This window comes from Cervus canadensis, chromosome 2 (genome assembly GCF_019320065.1).
Source record: "Cervus canadensis isolate Bull #8, Minnesota chromosome 2, ASM1932006v1, whole genome shotgun sequence".
Lineage (NCBI taxonomy): Eukaryota > Metazoa > Chordata > Mammalia > Artiodactyla > Cervidae > Cervus > Cervus canadensis.
In genome coordinates, this window is record NC_057387.1 from 32179648 (window position 1) to 32202611 (window position 22964).

General features: G+C 53.3%; 1 protein-coding gene and 1 long non-coding RNA gene across 3 annotated transcripts in view; both read right to left on the reverse strand.

The window, feature by feature from the left end:
• Positions 1-213: 213 nt before the first annotated feature.
• Positions 214-1821, reverse strand: UBL4B (ubiquitin like 4B). The gene has a single exon (XM_043447105.1). The coding sequence runs from the start codon at positions 1634-1636 to the stop codon at positions 1139-1141; it is 498 nt and encodes a 165-aa protein (XP_043303040.1). The 5' UTR covers positions 1637-1821; the 3' UTR covers positions 214-1138.
• A 2518-nt stretch (positions 1822-4339) lies between these two features.
• The window catches only part of LOC122436567, a 39653-nt gene continuing 21028 nt past the window's right edge, over positions 4340-22964 (reverse strand). The window contains exon 3 of one of the 2 annotated variants that reach the window (XR_006268042.1): positions 4340-4723. This is a non-coding gene — a long non-coding RNA (uncharacterized LOC122436567). Of the gene's footprint in view, positions 4724-22216; positions 22353-22964 lie in introns of those variants that run through there. The other variant, XR_006268043.1, reaches the window with a different exon arrangement.

Sequence of the window (22964 nt, forward strand, 5' to 3'; positions counted from 1 at the left end):
CTGTGGAAACAGCACTGCCAGGACTTCAGAGCGCCAGGCTCTCAGTGAGTTCCCTGACCTCTCGCACACAGGCTGTGGGAGCTCCTCAGCCCTTGGCGAGGGCCATTCTCACACAAGAACAGAGAAGGGGGCCTGGCTTTCCTGTGGTCTGTGAGGACTGCGCCCTGCAAGGTGGTGGCTGGTGCCTGGGCATGTAGTCACACGGGAGCACTCTGGTTTTATGTTGCTGCTTTACTTGTCACACGTATGGCCTCTCTCTCCACCCAAGCTGCATGCTCTGTGAGAGCAAGAGCCCTCACTGATACTCTCTTTGCTCCCAGGAAGCCTGGGCAGTGATGGGCAGGAAATGGGGGCTCAGTGAGCCCCCGTGATTGATGAGATTTGGGGCAGGGCACAGGGGGGCCCGGCCCTGTGCTGCTCATGCTGACCACAGTGAGTGTGCAATGATGCAAGCTGCCTTTTCAGCCTAAGCCTCGGCTTCCTGCTCTCCCGGGTGTGTGTGTGTGTCCCTGAGAACACCAGGCCTGCGCACAGTAGGTGCCCTCCCCCCACTCCTACCTGTGCTGCCCCTTACGCTGTGGAAGCACGAGCAGGCAGAAAGTAGGGACAGCCTCTCCTAGAGGGCAAGGGCCAGCTACCAGGCACTCCTTTCCCCTTGGCCATCGGAGGTCTGGGGGTGGGCGCCATGGCCTGGGGATGGAAGAAATAAACTCACGTTATCTGTCTTTCTGCCCCCAAGGAGAAAGACAGTCTGTCTGGAACCACGGAGATTCTGAGCCAGGAGGTGTGCTGACAGCCTGGGCTGTTGTTGGACAAGCAAGGTCAAAGCCATCCAGCCCAGGAGGTGCTGCCCTTCCAGAGGGGCCGAGGGTGGGGGAAGCCTGTGACTACCCCTTTTGGGCTGCCCATGGAGTAACCAGAGCCACTTCTAGTGATGGGGAGGGAATTCCTCTGTGTTTCAGAGGGAATCCACAGGCCCAAGAGAGAGAAAAAGGTCCCAAATCCCTCCAGTTGCTTTGAAATTTCAAAAAGAGGTGAAGGTGCATCTATGCCAGCAAGAACTTGTGGGGAGTCACTGGGGAAAACTTAAGGATAAGGCGGGGCAAATTTGAGTGTGCAAACAAGCAGGATGGCCGGTTTACTGAACAGCCGCCTTTTCCTCCTCCTTATCGGGACTCAGAGCCTCAGGCTCCCCCTCCCCAGCGGGCTCTGCCAGCGGCTCCTTGGGCAGGAGGTACCGCGCCAGCTGCTCCAGGTCCCCCAGGCTTATCCTCTGCAGGCGCTCCTCGTGCTCCCGCCTCAGCAGCTGCAGCACTGCCTCGGTGTCCTGGGGCCCAAAGTGTTTGGCCAGGACCTGGCCCAGATGGTGCCACAGGGGCTGGGGCTGGCGGGCGTCCTCGGGCGCCGGCTTCTCCAGGGGCCGCGTGACCACATTGATGGAGGCATTGGGCCCGATGCGGTAGTCGGAGAGCTGCTTGTCATCCGCCAGCAGCTGGCCGTGGACAAGCAGGTGCTGCTGCTCCTCCGGCACATGCAGCCGCTCGGACACCAGCTTCTTCAGCATGGCCACACTCTCCTGTCCCGACACCTTCAGGCTACATCTCCGGCCCAGGAGCAGCTTGACTGTGAGGAACATCGGGCTGCCAGCAGATTCAGGAGGGATCCATGCTCTGGCGGCTGCCCTGAGGGTGAAGGGGTTCTGTAGGAGAAGGTTTATGTGTGTGGCTTCTCCTTATCAATGGAGGGCAGTGGTCCCAGGAGGCCGAGGGCCGGGCCCAAGACGACAGCCATTGGCTGATGCGTGGTGATGTCACAATGCCGCTTATCAGAGGGCTCATTTCCAGAGTGGGACTTAAGGGAAATGAGAGGGGCATTTGGGACACAGAACATTCCTTCCTCCTTTAGAGGAGAAATGAGGGGAGAAGAGGGGGAAGAAAAGGAGGGTAGGGAAAGCCAACATAGGACTAGGAGAAAGGAGAGCAGGAGGGTGAAACAAGAGGGTCCAAAGGACAGGGTGGCAGAAGGAAACATGTCCATGTTGCCTCATTCAGCACTATTTCATGCCCTTTCTGCTGGAACCCATCCCCAAGGAGAGATCATATCATGATAGATACTTCCTGCTCTAATTTATCAAGGGTCCTCCTTCTGTCACACACTTGACATGCTCTCTTGGATTGGGTTTCCCAGACGCAGAGACAGGGATTCTCAAGCACATACATAGTTGGGAGGTAACCCCAGGATGCTCCTGTAAGCAGGATCGAGAAAGCGAGACCGATAAGGGTGGGCAGCCCACACTGCATCAGTGAGCAGATGGCCTTTGTGGTCAACTAGGAGCTCTTAGTCCCACCGTGCACCTTGGGAGGCCACATGGAATACACCAGCCGTGCTGTTGGGGAAATAAAGAAGCTGGATCTGTGTGCTCTCAGTCCTGCCTTTGGTCAGTGGGGTGCTAACTTGGTACTGGTGGTCTGAATGCGTGCAGAGCAAGCTCCAGGGACCAAAGGAGACCCTTAGGCAGAGACTTGCAGGAGCTGGCAATAACTTTAACTCTCTCCACTCCCATCTCACCCCCATTCCCTACTCACAAATAATTCTCTCTTGTCGCAATTAAAGCCCACTCAACCAAAAGAATGAGACAACCTGAGGGAGGTGCCAGGACACAAAAGTCACTGTAAAACCTGGCAATGGCGGCTAGCTGCTCCCACCCCAGGGTCAGACCACCTGGGATGATTCACTCTCCTCTCAAGGGTTGAGACAAGATAAAAACCTAGAACCTAAACAAATCCCTTGTGACCTTTGAATTCCAGAGCCAGCTAACCCCACCTGGGCCCAGCCCCTTTTGCAGAAATGAATCTGCTGGAACCCATCTTAAGCAACAGGGAGCACGGAGGGGCTCAGGCTGGGCCGCCGGCAGCGTCTGCTGCAAGGCCCGACCTTAGTGAATCCTCCCGGCCTCTGGGGCAGGTACTGTCCTACCCTCCACCTGCCAGAGGAGACGGTGGGGCTGCTCACTCTCACCGCCAGCAGGCGGCACACTAGTTTGGCCTCCTGCGGCATCTGCTCTGTGCCCTCTGGGTGCCCGAGGGTGCCCGGGGCTCTGAGGCCAATAAGGAGGGAACATGCTGGGGCCTCTGGTGTCAGCAACTTCTGTGGCCTCAGTAGGTTTCTGTTCCACTCAAAGGTCTCCTGGGCTGAGCCTGGTGAATGTGATGACACATTTAAGTCCATGAGGAAGGCAATGGGTGCACTTTGGAAATGAGTGAGCCTGGAGGCCTGGCTGACGCCCCACAGCTGGTGGGGAATATTGTCAGGGGTGCACTCACTTCTCCCCAACACTTTGTGTCCACGGCTGCTCCCGGCAAGAACCTGTTCTTTCCTCTTGTCCCCTCTTCTTCCCCCTTTCCTTCCTCTCCCTAGGGCCTGGGCTGCACTTGATTGAGACTGTTGCCACAGCCCTGGACTTCCAGACCTCACCCTTCCACAGCACTGGGCTGATTCCCTACCCAGGTTGCGCATGCCTCCACCCCTCTCCTCTGACTCTGGCAGCCTTGGACAGCAGAAGAACACACCCACAAATGCCACAGACTCAGCTGCCTTCTTCCTTCCTCCGAACCCATGTTCTCATCTCCAGCAGGGGACCAAATTCTAGTCCATCAAGAAACTAAGCTAAAAAGTCAGGAATCTCACCCCAAGAATGAATGACCCCGAGGGAGCGGGACTGGAAGGAGGCGATGCACTATGAATTCTGAGCCACTGGCTGGAAGAAAGTGAGGGTCTGAACTGGGCTGGGATTGGTGGGGATGCAAAGGAGGAGCAGATTTTGGATTTTGTTCCAAGGAAGAACAGAAATAATAAGAGGGCTCCTGTGGTTGGGAGAGGAGAAGAGGAGGGAGGTGGGGAAGGGGCACTCTTCTGAGTGACACCATCTGGTTTCACCCTTTTGCTTTTAGAATCAAACCTAGCTCTTCAGCCTGGCATCCAAGGGCATCATGATCTGGCTCTGCTTCCCCCCAGCCTTCCCCACTTGGCATCCTCCACTCCAGCCACACCCACCAGCCTTTTCCTCTACTTACGTGTTTCATTAGAATGCTTCAGCTCATCCTTCTAAACGCTGGTCAAAAACCACTTCCTCCATGAAGCCTTCCCTACTTTCCCTAGTCCTAGGTGGAGGTAATCCCACATGCCTCTGTGCAGCCATTACCCTCCTTGAACATTACTTGTGATATATCTATGCATGTCTGTGTCTCCCTCATTGACTCTCAGTGGCAGAGAATGGGTCTCATCTGTTTCTGTAACCCCGCCTCCAGCACACAAAGACTGGTACACAGAAGGCCTCACATGCATGTTTATTGAATGAAGATGATAAATTTCAACACGCTGAGCCATGCAGGCAGATGCAGGGTCCAGAACAGCAGGCTGTGGAAGCAAATGAACCTGCCTTCAGCCTCTCCATCTCCCCCAGAGAAATGAAAATCCAAAATTACATAAAAAAATAAATCGGAAAGTGATTGCAGTCTTTACCAAAGGATCTTCTATAGTATTCTTTAAATAGCCACCTCCCTTGGTGCATTTGAAATAAGATAGAATTTGCAGATGTTCATACAGTGCGTGGGGGCCCCGTGGACTCCATGATGGCAGGATGTCTGTCTTGCTGAGGGAGCTGAGGATGGATGAGGTTTCTCCTCGGCCGTCTGAGAGTTCCCAGCCTCAGGAAGGAAGGACCCTGTGATGGACAAACCATGAGATGGACAAGGTTGTGGTGGGGGGAGCTACTGTGAAAGATGCCCAGAGCAGAGCTAACCTAGGAAGGCTTCCTGGGGGCAAGGTTTAAGTCATCTTCTGCTGGAGATGGAAGGAAAGTGAAATGGGGAGGGGAGTGGCCTGCAATCTCTCTCCCAGGCTATGGAATTTATGAGGAAAGAGTAGGGGCCCGAGTCCTGGGCTTGGAGGAAGAAGAGAACCAGCTACCTGCCTCAGCCAGACCTCCTAGACTTGCCCCAGCCACTGGGGAAGAAAGGTTGGGCCTGGGCTTCTAGAAACAGGTAAGGCCACAGCTCAGGCTCCGGCTCTTCAAAGCTAGTGACCACTTGCAGACTGGCACTTCTGTGACCAAGGCTTCAATGGCCAGAGCTGCCGTGTCACACTTTCCAAACCCACTTCCTGGTCTAGAGAGTCCCAGTGTGCTAGGGGGCTATAAGGACAGAAGCCTTAGAATTAGCAGTATCCCCATTAGGAGAGATGGTCACCACTGACCCCTGCCTCTGTGTTGGAGCCCCCATTGCCCTCCCCAGCGAGGGGAATGGAGGAACCTTGCTGGGCCCCCAAATCATATTTGGAGCTTGGAAATTTCATAATTTTTTCCCAGGCGATTGCTTGTCTTCATTATGCAATTAGCATGAGAAAATGCAGTTGTGTAATCAGAGCCGGCAATCAGACAACGATTGCCATAATTAGGGAGGAAGATTAGTGGGAATGAGTGGGTTTTGTGACTTGAGGGAAAGGAACAAATGTGTACAGAGAGAACGCTGGTCAGTGGTGGGTCCCAGCCCCTCTGAAATACAACTTTAAGTGCAACTGTGTCACGGGAAAATCAGCATAAAGTCTTCAGGAGAGGAGGAGGGGGAGGGAGAACACTTGGTTGCCTGGAGCCTTTGGTGTAGGACTCTGGGACATTGGCACACAAGGGCCTGAACTCCGAAGGATAAAAGCCAAGGGTCTAGCGGTCAGCCTGGGGCCACCTTGAGCAGCCTGCTCCTTGAATCTCGTTTGCTTCCTCTAATGCCACCTCTCCCTTGTGAAGGTCTCAAGAGACAGGTCATGCCCCCAGGACCCAGCACAGTGACTGACCCGTAAAGACATTCAGTGCGTATTTATAAAAACTTGGAAATGTGAGCTGTTACCCCCAACTTTCAGGGGAAGACCCCATTGCATGAAGCCAGATGTCCACGTGTGATGACCCACAGGCAGGCTGAGCCTTCCTGCTGGCACAGGTAGGCAGCCCAGCAGCCTCTTCAGACCCAGCAGGCCAAGGGCAGGAAGCGGCTAGAAGATGCTGGCTGACAGCTGGCAGTGGCAGTGCCCTGAGCTTTGGTTAATCTACAACCACTGACTGGGGCTGCTCAAAAGGCTCATGAGCAAGGGACACTATGCCTCTGCCCACCTCACTCTCCGGGTAAGTTATCAAGTTATTACTACACTTTAGAAATGTCAGGGGAGTAGTGGGGGTGGGATGCTAGCTGGAGGCGGACTGAGAGATACTGAGAAGCCAGGGAATGGAGACAAAGCAAGCAGAAGAAAGGCAGGTGGAGTCACAGAAACAGTGGAGAGAGGAGAGGGTGGAGAACGTGAGGGCTGAGCACAGACATGCTCAGAAAGGAGAGAAGTCCGGAGGGATAAGAGGAGTGAGGGGCAGGCAGAGGAGCCGTACAGAGGCGGCAGGGAGATGGGACAAAAGGACATTTGTGCCTCGAAAGGAAGGAGGGGGAGAAGGAGAAACAGGAAGGAATTGTTACTGCAAAAAAAGGACAACGAATACCTCTGCAGGCCTCCCTGCTGAGAACAGTGTCCCTCATCCCCTCTCCTTACAGTCTGGAAATGGTTCACGGGAAAACTCTAGCAGAGGAAGTGGAGTCCAGGGGTGCAGAGCCTGAAGTCCTGGTTCCAGCAGCCCCTGCCTCCTCCACCCCAGGTAGCCCCACATTCAGCACTTCCTGAGCACACACGCGGCACTCTGCAAGGCCCGGAGGAGAGAGCTGACCAGCAGGCAGGCAGAACACAGGCCAGTTCCCGGACACAGCCCCTCATTGAATCTGCCCTCAGGCCGCCACTGGGGATTCTGTGCCGCTGCCTGTAGCAGTGATCAGGGAACCCCTCCCTCTTTGAGGAGGGGTCTCCCAGAGCTGCTCGCACCAGGCCAGTGAGGGCTGGCCTGGGACCAAGCAGGCAGCTCTTTGGGTGGCCCTTGCCTTGGGTGCTTTCCAGGATGCCTGGCACACAGTAGGTGCTCAGTAGGTAAATGAGGCCCATCATTCGTCCCTCATTCGCTGGCTGGCACTGGCTGTCTCAGCAGCAGTACCCAGGTCATCTGTGGCTGCTCCAATGGGGACCCAAAGCCCCCAAGGGGCCAAGGTTGAGGCAGATGGGCCCAAGCTTGGGCAGGCAGGAAGAGGGAGCTGGAGCAGATGGAGGGTGGGGGATCGCAGGCGGCCTTGGGAGCCAAGGGGATATGGCTGCAGCTTCTGACTGTGGGCTGCCCAGCCTCTCTCCAGGCCTCGATCCTTGCACCCCCAACTTAGGTCCTGCCCTGCACTGCGGGCCTGCCGCCCTGGAGATGTCACACTGGCTGGGAGCCCCTCAGAAGCCCAGCACGGTGCACACATGTGCCACTCAGACGCACACCTTCTGGAAACCCTTGTGGGGCTGCAGCCTGCTGTGACCACTAGATGTCACTGGTGACCTCCCTGGCCAACTCCAGCAGTCCTAACCAACCAGACCAAGGGCCTCCACCCTCTCTGGGCCTGGGCACACAGTCCTGGGACAGGGTCCAGAGCCTCATGGGGGATGAGCCCTGTCCTCCTGCAGATGGCAGTCACCCCCTTCCACCCTCAGGGGCAATGCTCTGGGCAGCCGTGCTCTGGGCACAGACATCGGTGCCCACCCTGAGCTGGGCACAGTGCCAGGTGCTGAGGCAGGGAGAGAGGATAGGAAGACATGTCCCTGTGTGGAGGACGCATACACAGAAACCTGTCATTTTAGCACTGGGCATAAACGTGACCATGGAGGGGAAAGAACCCCCAACTCCACTAGGAGCGAGGTCTAGGTCAGAGAAGCTTCATCCCGGAGAGCGCTTGGTGTGTCTGAAAGGGGAGCAGGAGCTTGACTGAGAGCCCAGCCGGCACACGGCTGTGTGTAAGAGTGTGGGACTCACTCTAGCTGGAGTGGCTAGGAGTGGGGTGGTCAGGGGGCGAGAGATGGGGCGGGATAACTGGGCAGGGGCCAGTCACCTTCACACAAGAATTCTTTACTGCAGCCAAAACTGAATTATCCACGTCACAGCCTAAATCCTTGCAGTGCATGTAGGAGCAGCCCTCAGCTATTATTCACTCTTATACACACACACACACACACACACACACACACTGCCAACCTAAGCTGGGGTTCGCAAAGGGCTTTCTTTCCCACACCATCTCTGCTCTACCAGGGCTGTAGGAAGGCCCAGCCAGCACTGCTGTGGAGTGGGTGTTCCCTCCTTCCCAGGCCCTTACCTGGTGAAGACCCTGCCTGTCGTGTGGCTGGTGTCCCATCATCTCCGTTGGGGGTGCTTCCACCAGAGGACACCAGGCGTCCTCTCAGCCCATCTGCACCCTTAGCTGCATCGTTTCAGATGATAAAAAACAGTCAGCTTCAGGCTGTAGCCATGGTACCTGACACTCATTTAAACGTACTAAATGTGCTCTCTCATTTAAACGTACTAAATGTGCTCTGAACTTCAGAGGGGTGCATTACAGTGCATTCTGAGGTGCAAGCCTCAGAAGTCAGCAAGATGACCTCTCAGAGGCGGAGCCATCAGCGGATCCTGGGAGTGAGGGTGGGTGGGAGGGTGGTCAGCTGCTTGGAGCCAGGGCTGGTTATTCATGATGCATCCATGCCTGCATTCCACAAACATTCCTCACACACTAAATCTGGGCCAGACGTCTGCGCTAGACCGTGGGGAGGAACTCTGCACTGCCAATTTACCTGGAGTAAGAGATGGGGCTCAAGCTGGACTCAGACTTGGCAGGTGGGGCAACGAGAAGGGCAGGTGAGAGGGGGAGAAGCAGGGTTCTTCTGTCCTAGAAAAAGGACAGATATGGGGCTCTGGGGAGAAAGCTCAGGCAGAAAAAGCCATGACCAGCTTCTCAATGTCCGTCAGGGCAGCATGCAGGGGCTAACCATGAAAGGCCTTGTCCCAAGCCAGTGTTAAAGTCCGCTGGGAGGTTATGGGTGCCAGAAGCCTGGGGCGGGGTTGTTGTTGTTTAGTGGCTAAGCTATATCTGACTGTTCGCGACCCCATGGACTGTAGCCCACCAGGCTCCTCTCTCCATGAGATTTCCCAGGCAAGAATACTGGAGCGGGTTGCCATTTCCTTCTCCAGGGGATCTTCCCGAACCAGGGATCAAATCCACATCTCCTGCATTGCAGGCGGATTCTTTGCCGCTTAGCCACCAGGGAAGCCCCTAGGTCGGAGTTGGGGAGAATGTGTGGGGCCCAGTAGGAATCTGCCTTCCTCATCTGGGGTCAGGGAGTAGGGAACGCTACAGGGTCCTGGTGGCTGAGGTGGGGGCTGATATGCCAGGCCAGGCATGGTGTTATAGGGCAGATTCTGGTTCCACTAGGACTGATGCTCTGTAACCCATCATGTGTCTTCCAGTTCCGGAGCCCTATTCCCCGCTTAGCTTCCTAAAACAAAACAAAATTATAGTCTTGTCTTGGCTGCAACAATAGAAAAAAAGATTTATTCACATCTAAGCCAGATTAAGTGGAGAAGCAAAAGGGCTTCAGGATCAGGCGGAATGGTGGCAGCTACAGAGAGCTGGCTGAGGGACAGAGGGGTCCCAGAGGGCCTAGCATTGGTGGATACACCCCTGGGAAGAGCTTTGATTAATCTTCCCTCCCTCTAGGGATGACAGCTCCTTTGAAGATCTGTGTCATCAATCAGAGTGGCAGGAACCCTCCACTATGCAGCAAAGATCAAACATGATATGTTAAAAGTGAAGACAGAGGAGGTGCCCACAGAGTCCTGCCCTGAACCCCGCCTGCTCTTGCTGGTTTCATGAGTCTGCCATGGGGTCGGGGTGGAGAAGTCTCTAGGCATCTCTAAAGATGCTGCCGCACCCATTCTGCAGGACCAAAGGGGCCCCTTGTTGCTCCTGGGGAGATGCCAAGGCTGGTCCTCCAACAGGGCAGCTTGTGCCACCCTCTCAGCCTGGCTGTTGACCTGAGGATGCTCAGGCCAGCCTTTAGTTGAAATTCTTGCCCACCTGCCCCTTCTCTGAGTTGAGCTATAGGCAGGCTCTTGCCAGGGAAGATGGTATATAACCACCCATGTGACTGCTGCTCCAAAGATGCTGGGACCAAAATGGAGGTCCAAAGAGAAAAGATGAAAGAAAGCTGGGAACAGACCAGGTGAGGCTGCGCTTGGGGGAACCAAATGACTCAGCAGGCAGGCCTCTGTCAGGAAGAGAAGTGCTAAACTACAGTCGACAAAGCAGCTGGTCAACTTGGATTTGATTTGGGCTTGGATAACCCCGAGGAGTTTCAGCTGGCAGGTGGGGCACTGGGCTGGGCAGACTGCTGATCTTGTAGTGGGTGATTTCTTGCTCCTCTAGCTGACAGCACTAACCACATGCAGCTGGTCATTAGAAAAGGCAGGAGCCAAGAGCAAGACGGAAAATTTCTAATCCAGCCCACAGCTGGTTGGATGTTCCAGGGAACAGCATGGAGTATATCAACCAATGGAAGAACTCGGGCCCAATCAGGGGCTGCCTCACCTCCTAGGAGATGATCAGAACTGAGTCAGCCTGGGTATTGAAACCCAAGAGACCAGCTGCTGGACCGGCAGCCTGAGCTTCCAGGTGATAGCCTTCCTGAGGTCACCAACAAGGGCTCAAGAGCTTCTCAGCTGGAAAAATACCATGCTGGACATTAAGTTCATTCACTAACAAGTGCTCCTGGGTCTCCTAGACAAGTCAACCCATTATTCTTGCTCACAGGGACCTGATTAAGAGTTAAGTGTCTCGAATGGCAGGGTTAGGATTAGGGCAGGAGCTCTTTGTCTTGAAGAGAACCAGAGAATACCCAGGGGACCATGAGCAAGCTGTCAGACCTGTCCTTCCCTTGGCCTCTCCAAAATACTGCCCCTCCATTGACACTCTTAGTATATTAATACCCATGTATTCCCGCTTACAGAACCCTGCACCTCAGATTCAGTAACTGAATCTGAAAATTGGCATTTCCAGTTGATCTGGACACAAAGTGCTTCAGAGAGGCCTGGGAGGTGGTGGGCAGTGACCGGGAGATAGGAGATCCAGGCTGGTTGGAGACTGAGAGTTGGTCTTGCAGCCCTAACTCTGGACACTGGCTTGCAGATGCCCATCAGATGCCGATGTCTATAGAAGTGGTGTGTCTGCAGTGACAGCCCGGGACCAGGAAGCAGGGTGTGGGAGCCAAGAGGGGAAGAGGAAGCCTCCAGCCTGGAGAGCTGTGGGGAAATGGAATTGAGACCCTGGCTTCGGACCAAGTTTATGTGCTGGAGATCTGGTCTTCAGCCCGGAGACCCTCTGGCCCCTTGGTTGAACAAAGACAGAAGTAACCGGGCTGGGTTCTTTGCCAGACAGAAACCAGTGGCCCAAGAATGGGGTCTGGTGGGAATCTCATGGGTTGGCAGAGAGGATCTTCTCCCCTCAGTTGCTTCAGGGGTCACAGAGTGGTCAGAGCAGGAATCTCCTGAGTTGTCCAAAACCACAGAGCATCCTCTCTAGCTCATGACTGGGGAGAAGGGTAAAAGGGGATCTTGGTGCAGAAGAATTTAGGGTAACAATTAGGGGAAATTTTCTGATATAAAGCTGGTATGCTGCTTCCTGTAAACTTTCAGCAATAAAGAGAATGTGCATGTGTGCATGCTAAATCACTTCAGTCATGTTTGACTCTTTGTGACCCTATGGATTTTGCAACCCTATGGACTGTAGACAGGCTCCTCTGTCCATGGGATTCTCCAGGCAAGAATACTAAAGTGGGTTGCCATGCCGGCCTCCAGGAGATCTTCCTGACCCAGGGATTGAACCCATGTCTCTTATGTCTTCTGCACTGGCAGCGGGTTCCTTACCACTGGTGTCACCTGGAAAGCCCAGTAAAGAAGAAGAGCCTTGTTTAATTGAACCAGTTAGCCAGAAGCAGGAGAATGGGCAAAATGACCTTGACACGCAGATGTTTTTGACGAGCCTTTGTGGTAAACTCAAGCAGAGGTGCCTGGACAGAGAGAATCCTGAGCTCCCAGTCCACCAGGCCTCACACTAATGCAGCAGGAAGAGGACAACTGAGGTGTAACTGTCCTGTTCCACTCAACAGAAGAGGTGATGAGACAGTCCTACTGTGGCCTAGCCTGGAGACCCCAAGGTGGTAGAATCATAGATTGCCAGAGGAAAGGGAACTCAAAGAGCCAGACTTGCTACCCCCAACAAGAAACTGGGGCCAGAGAGGTAGCTTGCTGCCTTCAGCCTTCTTCTGGAGGGTCTCCATGCCTGTGGACCCCTGGGAGAATGTCTTCCAGGAGAAGAGCCGGCACCTAGCCCGAGGAAGTGAGGGGGGACAGCCGTGGGGAACCGGGTGTGGAGAATGGTCCCCATGACCCTAGCCAAGCTTCTGGGCCCCAGATGAAGAGTGGATCGCTGGTTCCCCCTGGAGGGGAGTAGTCAGTCACCCCGTAAAAGTTTATTTTTATACATGTCTGATCTATTTCACATCCGCTCAGATATTTTGACACATATACAGGAAATGTAACTCTCTCCCATATGGCAGTGTGTGTTTGGCCAGACCTGGGGAAACTCAATAGGGTCACAGAGGAGCAGAGGGGAGCTGCAGTGTCAGGGAAGAATGCCAGAGGCCTGAGGCCACAATGGGCACCTGGGGCCAGCAGGCTGGGGACAGGGGTCAGAGCGAGGTCAATGCAGAAATCCCCCTGCCTGGGTACAGGGCCCCAGGGTCTCATGCCTAGGAGGCTGCGAGTGCTGTGGCTGCTGCTCCCCAGGAGGGATGAAGTGATCCAGGAGAGGGCAGCTAGAGCCAGGGGATGGGGCGGTTAGAAAAACAAAGACAAGTCAGGCCTGAGGGCCAAAAGCTGAGACTCCTCAGACATCAGCAGAGGAGTGGGGCTCTTCTCCCCACTCCCACATGCTGGCATCTGGGCACAAGCACCGCAGGAGACCCACAGCTCAAGTGAAACAAAGGGAGGGGTAAGGCACTCTGGGCTGGGTGCTACCCACCTGGACCTTCCCCGAGTCAACGAACTCCTGTGGGCCTCCATTTCCTCATAAGCAAATCAGGGTTGATATTCTTAGCTGGGAGGTTGGGAGGATGAAAAGGGAGAAGGCACATATTGTTTTTTGGATGGGTCTGATGCAGGAGAAGAGGTTAGCACTTGCTAGTTCTCTGTTCTGAGCTATAAAATGGGGAGGATGCTGGTGTCTTCCTCACAGAGCAGTGGGAGATTGAAATGGGACAATATGGGACGACGTGAGTGAATCACCAGGCACAACGCTGGCTCCAGGGGTGTGCTTTCCACGTGGCACCATGGTGAAGAATCCACCTGCCAATGCAGGAGACACAGCAGAGGTGGGTTAGATCCCTGGGTTGGGAAGATCCTCTGGAACAGGAATGGCAACCCACTCCAGTATTCTTGCATGGAGAATCCCATGGACAGAGGAGCCTGGCAGGCTGCAGTCCACGGAATCACAGAGTCAGACATAACTGGGCACACACATGCACAGCAGTGGGCTCCTGGTTCTTTCCTTCAGAACACGCTGGGTCTTCACGTGATGCTGGCAGGCCCCATGTGGGTGTGAGCACAGCATGGTCTGGAAGAACACAGAGGAGCACCTTGCCCCTCCACACGGGTCAGGGAGGGTCCTTCTCAGCTCTCGCAGAGAGGAAAGTAAACTCATTGTTCCATGATGGATGGTAGCCAGAATAGCGCACTAACTTATTGGGCTTCTCCCTTTTTATTTTTTGAAGTTTAAATTCATTGACATAGTATTCCTACAGGGTGCCCCATGGAGGCAGGTTGATGGACAGGCATCCATAACTCTCAGAGTCAAGAGGGGAGCGGATGCCCGGCTCTCTCCCCGTGGTCCCTTAATGCTGGCATCAGACACAGGGCACGGCAAGACTGGTCACGGGACAATCTCTCCAAACAAAGCCATGTGGACTCTCCTACTCCTGTGTGCTTGAACACCACACGGGTAGCCTGGCCTCTGCCTCTGTTTCCAGGGACTCCTTCCCCACAGCTATGGGCGCTGCTGGCCTGGAATACGTCCCTGCCTTGGTCATCACTGCCCCAGCGAGCTGGTTCAGGATCTCAAAGGGCCAAGGAGGAGCCTCGCAGTCCCTGCTTGGTAAATGGGGTGTGACAGCCGAGAAGTCACTAAGCCCTCCCCTTCCTCCTTTCTCCTCTGGGACCCAGAAGGCTGAAGCTCCGAAAAGCCCAGGGAGTGTCAGTAGGTGGAGGCTGCACTTGGCCTCACCTCACCCCACTCCCCCACCCACCTCCCTGTAAATCCTGGCGACACAACAGGAAGGCCCTTTAACTAGCACATAAAAGTGCTTTGGGCTTTCAAAGGCCTGCTCTGCATTTATGGGGAGCCCGAGGCTTTTACGGGCCATTTCTAGTCCCCCTCCCCCTGACCTGCTGATACATTGTGGTTTCTAGCTGTGGTGTGGGGAATTATCACAGCCCAAGCCTAGTGACCAGTGGGGCAGGGAAGAACGAGGGAGCCTTGCACCAGGGAGGCAAGGATATTTCAGCAAGGCCCAGCCAGTCATCCAGCTTCCACGGGCCAGGCAGTCTTCTGAGGTGTCCCTCTGACTGGCCCCTCTGTCCTTTGATAGGGCTCAGAATAAGGCCTCACCAAGTTGGTGCTGACGGGTTGACTGATCTAAAGCCACAGTAACCATGGATCAGCCTCAGAAGGGGCTCAGCAAATGCTCCTGAAGGGCAGGCAGGGTCTTGTCCTAAGAGATATTCAGCCCGTTCTGGAGCTGGCCAGGCAGGTGAGCCAGTCAGACTAGTGTTCAAACAATGGATTTTTTTCTTAATTTATTTATTTTTAATTGAAGAATAATCACAACATTGTGTTAGTTTCTGCCATACATCAACACGGTTCAGCCATAGGTAAACATATGTCCCTTCCCTCGTGAGCCTCCCTCTCACCTCCCACCCCATCCGGCCCCTCGAGGTTGCCACAGAGCCCTGGTTTGAGTTCCCTGATTCATACAACAAATTCCCACCGGCTATCTGTTTCACATATGTTAGTGTATATCAAACAATGAATTTTGAAGATCTTGTTTGGGCCCTGAAAGACTGAGCCTGTAGGCTTGTAAGGATGTGGCATGGGGGGTGGGGTGGGGGGCGGTGTAGATTGTTGAGCATCTCTCCAATGTAGAAATATAGAGCTGGAACTTCATCTCAGCAGCCTTGCGGGAGCATTTTCCCCACCTGGGCCTCTGATCCTCCTTAGTACAGAGAACGCTCTGGCTGTGAGTGTGTGGGCAGTGGGAATAGAGTAGGGAGTGTGGTCCCCAGCTTGGGAGATGTGAAGGCTGGTGGAAAGGAAGAAGTGGCCAGAGTCTCCACCTGCTCCCATCTTCTCCTGCCTCCAGGCTCCCAAAGTAGACCCCAAGACCCCTCACTGAGGTCTGCCAGGAACCCCTCTCCACCCTGCTCACTGCCCCTCCCTTCTGGATTGTCTTCTCTATCAAGCCCCTTCTCTGCTAGTTTCTTTTTTTAGTTTTTCCTCTCCCTTATTCTCTCCTCTTCCTCTTCATTGGTCTCCCTCCTATTCTCATCCTGTGGACCATTTCACTTTGTTTTTACCTTTTATTTCTCCGCTTTCCCTTTCTATCTTCATTTGATTTAACCATCTTCCTCCCTCCTCTCTTGTATAAGACTGTCCCTGAAGGTCTCATTTAACAGTGAAATCACATAATTTTCTAAGATCCCATAAACATGGGCCACGCACAGTGTCAGGCAATCCCCTGCTTATTATTATGCTTAAACCTCACCGTCATCCTCTGAGGTTGAGGCTCCTCGCACTTTATAGGTGCAAAACTGAGGCACAGAGAACAGGCATGATCGCCTAGGACCACACAGCTATCAGATGATAGACCTAGGATTACCTCGATAACAACAATAATCAAGATTTCTTATAGCAGTGGCATATAGTACGCCTCCAAAATATAGCACAGTACATGCCAAATAGAGATAGTACATTTAGTGCCGTTTACGATACACGGCCAGATACTGTTCTGAGTGTTTGTGTTCTCAGCTCACACTCCTTTGAGGCAGGTGCTGCTGCTTCCACCCTCATTTTACAGACGACGAATCTGAAGTGTAAGAGATGAAATAACTCTCCACACTATAACTAGTAGGTGGCAGAGGAAGATTCACGCCCAGGCCCCTGTATACACTATCATTGGGCCCTCCCTCCTCTCCATGTTCTGTGGCAGGCGGTCCTTTCATTGGGAGTTTCCGGGTGATGGAGGCATCACCTCTGGCTCAGACAGTAACAGCGTCCGCGGGGGCCTATGGGCCAAACCTACCAAGGGAAGGTGTCCACAGCACGTGTCTGGGTCTGTGTGTCCTAAGGAATGCCAAGGCCAAGTGCTAAGCACGGATGTCACAGGCAGAGGTTGGCTGAGACAAGAGGATCTTGTCTTGTTTCCAGACTAGACAGAATAAAGGCCTCTATTTGGAGTCCCTGACCCCCAGCTGGCTCCTCTGCTCCCGGAAGGGCCTCTCATTCCCCTCCTGGGAAGGCCTGGAGAACGTGCCCTTCCTCCTGACCTGCTCTGGGAGCAGCAGCTGACTCCTGCTCAGGGGAGGGGCCCTCTGCTAAGGTCAGGCAGCACCCCACTTGGGCCCATGGCTGCCCCAGCCACTGGAGAGTTCTTGGCGGGTACCTAGTCTCGTTCTCCCTCACCCTGGCATGGCGAGGAATGTGCTTCTGTCATCCTATCCTCCCTCCCCAACCCTAGCCCAGCGCAGAATTGGATTAAGAACAAAAATATGAGCTGTGTTTGTTTTAATCAGCTTCAAGACATGGGGGCTTTTAAAGGGAAGGAGAGCAGGCCGGAGCTGGCCCCGGGGCAGGCAGGCTGGGCGGTGATGCCATCCCAGGGTCAGGAGCACGCCGAGCCATGAGTGCATCTGCAGGTCAGATCCTGGGGCAGATAAGGGCTGAGAGGGAGAGGACCTGGGGGGCCAGGGGGCTGGAGGAAGGATGAAAAGGATAGGAAGGAGGAAGGGAAAGACAGGGTTTTCCCTAAGAGTGCAGAGGGCCGGCAGCCAGCAGTCCCTGTGCTGGCATGGCAGGAGGCAGGAGGGGAGGATGCTGTGAGGCTGGGGGAAGCCCCTGGAGCCCAGAAAAGCCAACAGAGAATCATTTTTTCCAGAAAAGGGCTTCCTCCTGGCCTTTGGAATGAGGGATAATGGGAAGGAGTCGAGGGAGAGTCAACTGCGGTCTCCATCACCTCATGGCAGGAAGAGCCCCTGCCTGGGGTCACCAGAGTCCGAGCAAGGGTATCTGGGCTGGAGCTGGCACCAGAGGGGACAGGCGCTGACACTGAGTCAACCACACAGAACCCAGTGGAAATTGCGAGGTGTCAGGGTCATGTTGAGGGAATCAAGGCCTCAAGGAGCAAGAGGCTGGGAAAACAGTGATCTCCCTGGGTAGATCTCAGGTTGCATGAAGACTGGGGGCCATGGGGTATGGGGAAGGATTCTGAAGAGGGAGCCAGTGGGTGCTCTGGGATCCTGGAACAACTGCTTTTTTAAAAGCCCCTGTGGCCATACGACTGTACACTTGCAATACAAGAGGTTATCCTTACATGTGCCCTGTGAGCCAAGGAAAGCTGCCCAGAGAGTTTCAGGGACTAGTCCAAGGTCACACAGCCAAGGAGAGAAGAAGCTGGTACAATCACCTCAGGCTCAGGTTTTCTGGCCAGTGCTCCAAGCTCCATGGATGGGACAGCCTTGGCTAATTCTCAGATCAAAGCCTCCAGATGGAAACGATAACCTCAGACAGCTCAGGGCAGAGCTCCCAGAGGCCTTCCCCAGAACTCTCCTATTCCCCAGCCTCTGGGCATCAGGAGAAAGGCCTGGACTGGCTCTGTCCACGTGCCAATCACACTCCAACACTGTGGGCCATCCTCGCCCGGAGGGGACTGTAAGGTGATGGCTGGATGTCTGAGCCAATCCGCAGTCCCCTTTAGATCAAAGCATGAGCTCCTCGGGACAGAACCGGGTCTTCTAATTCAGGTTCACAGATGGGTTTCGGTCCATGATGACACTTTTGCCAGTCAGAGGTGAAAGAGAAAAATCAATAATCCTTATATGGTAACATTTGGATTTCCCTGGTAGCTCAGTAGTAAAGAATCCACCTGCTAATATAGGAGACATGAGTTCGATTCCTGGTTGAAGAAGATCCCCTGGAGAAGGAAATAGCAACCCTCCAGTATTCGGGGAATCCCATCATCAAGGGAAACCTGGCAGACTCAGTCCATGGGGTCGCAAAAGATTTGGACACAACTTAGCAACTAAAAACAATAAAATATGGTAATATTTAGTCAGCTTTTAAATTTGAAATATCATTCCTGTTCTGATTTAAAATGTTCTTTTTTTCTTGTTACAAAACATGATGAAAGTAGGACTTCTGGAAAACCTACTCTTGGGAAAATTATAACTGTCAAACCTATGTCCATCCCCTTAATTTTTAATTGGTCCATAAAATCCACAAGTTTGAAAACAACTGTAATATTTTATTTGGAGACATTCTTACCTAACCTGAGGCACAGGCTTCCCAGGTGGCACTAGTGGTAAAGAATCCACCCACCTATGCAAGAGATGCAAGAGATGTGGGTTCAATCCTTGGGTTGGGGAGATCCCCTGGAGGAGGAAATGGCAACCCACTCCATTATTCTTGCCTGGAAAATTCCATGGACAGAAGACCCTGGTGGGCAACAGTCCATGGCTGAAAAGAGTCGGACACGACCGAGCATGTACACACACACACACACACACACACACACACACAGAGGCACAGTGCAGAGCTCTGCACACTAGAAGTACTCAGTACATGTGGAGCAGGGGATGTCTTACAGTCCAGGTCAGCAGGCACTTGGATGTGGAGACCTGGGCTGTAGAATCTCCAATGGCTGAGCAGGCCTGAGCAAATTCCTGCCATTTTCAGCCTCAGTTTCCTCTTCTGGAGGATGAGACAGGAGGAGACAGGACTTTCAGGCAAACTCTAAGATGAATCCCAGGGGCAACATTCCATGGCTCCCAGAAAAGAGACCCGCCAGCTTCAAGCACTGAGTCTGCAGCTGTGCCCCAGGCAGAAGACTGACGGGGGTGTGGGGGGCACTTGAACAGATGGCCCATGTGAAAGAAGTTCTAGTAACAACAAAGATCTGATGGCCCTGAGAAAAGAGACTCAGGACCAAAGCAAATGAATGCCCACTGGCCCATTGGCCCACGCCTCTGGATGCATCTCCCAGTTCTCCCAGGCTGGGATCAGGGTCAGAGCTGCCCTTTCATTGTGAGTCTCGCCACCCTTCTGTGGGTCAAGTGGATCCAGTCCAAAGCAGCCAAACTGGACTTTGCCCCTTCTCTGTGTCAAAGGCCAGGGATGCACACATTATTCAGGAAGATGTGCATACAGTAGTGCCACATTAGTCAAATTTCAAATAGAAGTGTTCCTCTATTCATGAGGAGGGCATGGCAACTTATTCAGGAAGACGTGCATACAGTAGTGCCACATTAGTCAAATTTCAAAAAGAAGTGTTCCTCTATTCATGAGGAGGGCATGGCAACCCACTCCAGTATTCTTGCCTGAAGAACCCCCATGGACAGAGGAGCCTGGCGGGCTACAGTCCATAGGGTTACAAAGAATCAGACACAAACGAAGTGACTTAGCATGCACACACGTGTAAGTACCCCAGTGTGTTAAGTGGCAATTGGACTAAAGAAAATATGAGCAGCCTCCACTCTCAGAGACCAGTCCTTGACAAATACCCTACTGACCCAAGGGGGATACAGAGGGGAGGAGACCCAGTCTTCCCATAACGAGCATTCTGGACCACAGAAAAGGTGGGTGTCATGCACAGACCCAGCAACAAGGTAAAAGCAGGGGCAGAAGGCATGGACTGCTGGCTGTCAATGGGATCTGGAATGAAGCCATCTCTCTGAATGCTGGAGCGAGATCAGGAAGGGCGTGTGCTGATTCAGAGCCAGGCACCAGTACCCCAGGCGCTGTCTCCAGTGTGTGGGTGACTTTTTAGCTTTGGTCCAGCTGTGAAGAGGAAAGAGGTGTCTTTGCCAGGGTCCTCGGGTGCAGGCGGAATGGGCATAGCTGTCCGCACTGAGCATGGAAGGAACAGGGACCGTGGGGGCAGGGTGCTCACAACCCTTCCACCCCCTTGGGCAGCTGAGCTCTGCACAGTCTCAGCCCCATTCCCCAGACACCAAGGGACACCCGCTGCTGACACCACGGCATTGGGTTTCCCCTGGGCCGGCTCAGGCTACTGTCACCAATCTGCCAGGAAATTGCTGCTGACACTCGGGGAAGGGCCCGGGGAGTGGGGAGGCCGGGGATTGTGAAGTCGGTGAGTTCTGAGCAGGCGCTAGACGGGGCTGGAGCAGGGGAGACAGCTCTGGTTCTGAGTCTCCATCCCACTCCTGCCCCTTCTGGGCCACTGCAGAAGGCCAGGGAACCTGGCAGCTTGTGGCTAGCCTGGCCACATGGAGTGCCATGGAGGGGAAGAACAGGACTCCCCCCATACCCCAAACCCAAGGTTATACAAATCTGTCCCTTAGCATCCCTCCAGGAGGAATGCCACGCCTGCCCCATCCTCATCCAGCCATGTGCCCAGTACACTGAAGGGTCCACCTCATGCTTTAATCTGGAGAAAGACCATGTTCCTTCATTGTGAGTCCCACCAGGTCCCAGGTAGTTCGCCGTGCAGCCTCACCTGGGCCTGTACACCATGTCTTTCTCACTCTCTCTGCTGGGTTTACTAAAACAAAAACATGCAGTGGCTCCCAGGTGCTCCTGAGTATTTCAGAAGTTTGGGACGAAAATGGGAACAAGGCCAGGCGTAAGTGGCAGGAAGGGGAAGGGACCTTCAGACTGGGAATTGGGATCCTCTGACTGTCACTGCCCCTCCTGTTCTCTGACAGGAAGTACGTGCACATGTATGAACATGTGCATGTGTGTGCGCACCTCTGTGTGTGCATGCATGTGTTCGGGACCTTGGGGATGGAATGACCATCAGGGCCACAGAGGGCCACAGAACACTCTGGGCTTCCAAGGGCAATAGTTGCAGGATTTTGGGGCTCAAGCCACTTGGAAAGAAATATCTGAACAGCACCACTCTCCCCGCTCCCCCATGAAAGCCCTCAGTCCTGGAATGTGCCATCCACCCTGGCTTTGATCCTGGGTTGCCCCACCCTAGTCCCCGGCCAGGAAGGGGAAGAGGAAGGCTAGAGGTAGAAGCAGACCCTATGAAATTCTGAAAGGGGCTGGGCCTTCTGGGAGAGAACCGGGGAGTGCTGGGAAGGGTGGTGAGCCTCCTGTGAGTGTGGGGTGGGGTTGTGGGTGTCCAGCCAGGGGACTCCAGAAGGCGATGGACAGTTCCTGGTACCAGGCTGGAAGCCACTGATCTCGCCAGCCAGCAGCTTGGAGCCTTCGACCCGGACAAAGACAGGCCTCTCCCTGGGAGCCCCTCCAGGGCAGGGATAGGGCATCTCAGAGGAGGACCAGTCAGTCTATCCATCCATCCACCAGCAGGTGTTTCAAATACCTGCCAGAGGCCTGACGCTGTGACAAAAATGCAGAATTTTCTCAAACAGGCCCGCCTCTCCCTCAGTCTGGGAGACCCCAGAAGGCGCCTGACAGCAGGGCTGCAGGGGAAAGCAGCGCCTAATTTTCCTGAAACTATTACCTACTGTTCTCACTCTTCATTTAATCAAGTAAGGACATTAAAGACAGATAAAAGCATTTTAACACCTTCTTTAAAATAAAGAGGATAAAAGGCAGTTCTTCCCAAGATCAATTAGTGACAGAGGTTAGACTAGAGGTTACTTTGTGGAGAACTGATTCAAAGCGACACCAGGAGGCCTGGGGGACAGTAGGCAAGCGCTAGCTTCAGATCGGGAAAACACAGAAATTCGCTGGTCTGTACTCGGGTTAGTGCACTTTGTTCACGTAACTTACACCTCAGTAAAAAAAGCAAAGACAGACAGAAGTCAGACATTAGCTCATGAAACCACATGGACTCGGGCAATGCTTCATGAATTCAAATTCTAGCTTCACCTCTTGGTATCTGTGTGGCTTTGAACAAATTACTTAGCCTCTCTGGGCTTCAGCCACCTCAGCTCTAAATGAGGGTAATAATTACACTTACCTCAAAGAGCTCTTGTGAGGATTAAATGAGTTAAAACATGTGAAGCCCATCCAACCACGTTTGCCATATAGTAATCACTCGGTAAGTGCTAGGCACTGTTATTAATATTATTTCAAGAAAGTGCAGCTGCCAATTTCATACTGAAATACAAGAATAAATTTAAAAACTTCACATTAAGAAAACATAAAATGACACTTTATAATGTAAATTACATGCTGTGACATGGCTTTCTTGCACAAACATAATTAGAGACTCTGTATGTGATTACTCATTAATTATTCAACAAATATGTATTGAATGCCACTAGCTGCTAAAACTATCCCAAACAGTAAAATAAAGCAGTGTATCAGTCAAAATCCCTGTCCTCATGAATTTACATGTGGGAGACAGTACAGAAATAAGCAAATAAATGTGTAACACAGGGCTTCCCCAGTGGTCCCGTGGTTAAGAATCTACCTTGCAATGCAAGGGACACTGGTTCAAACCTTGACCTGGGAAGATCCCACATGTTGCAGAGCAACTAAGCCCATGTGCCACAATTACTGAGCCTACATTGCAACTACTGAGGCCCATGCATCTAGAACCTATGTCCACCACAAGAGAAGCCACCGCAATAAGAAGCCTGCACACCACAACGAAGAGTAGCCCCCGCCGGCCACAACTAGAGACAGCCTGCATGCAGCAACAAAGACCCACCACAGTCAAAAAATAAAATAAAAATAAATAAATAAATCTTTAAAAAACTTTACCAT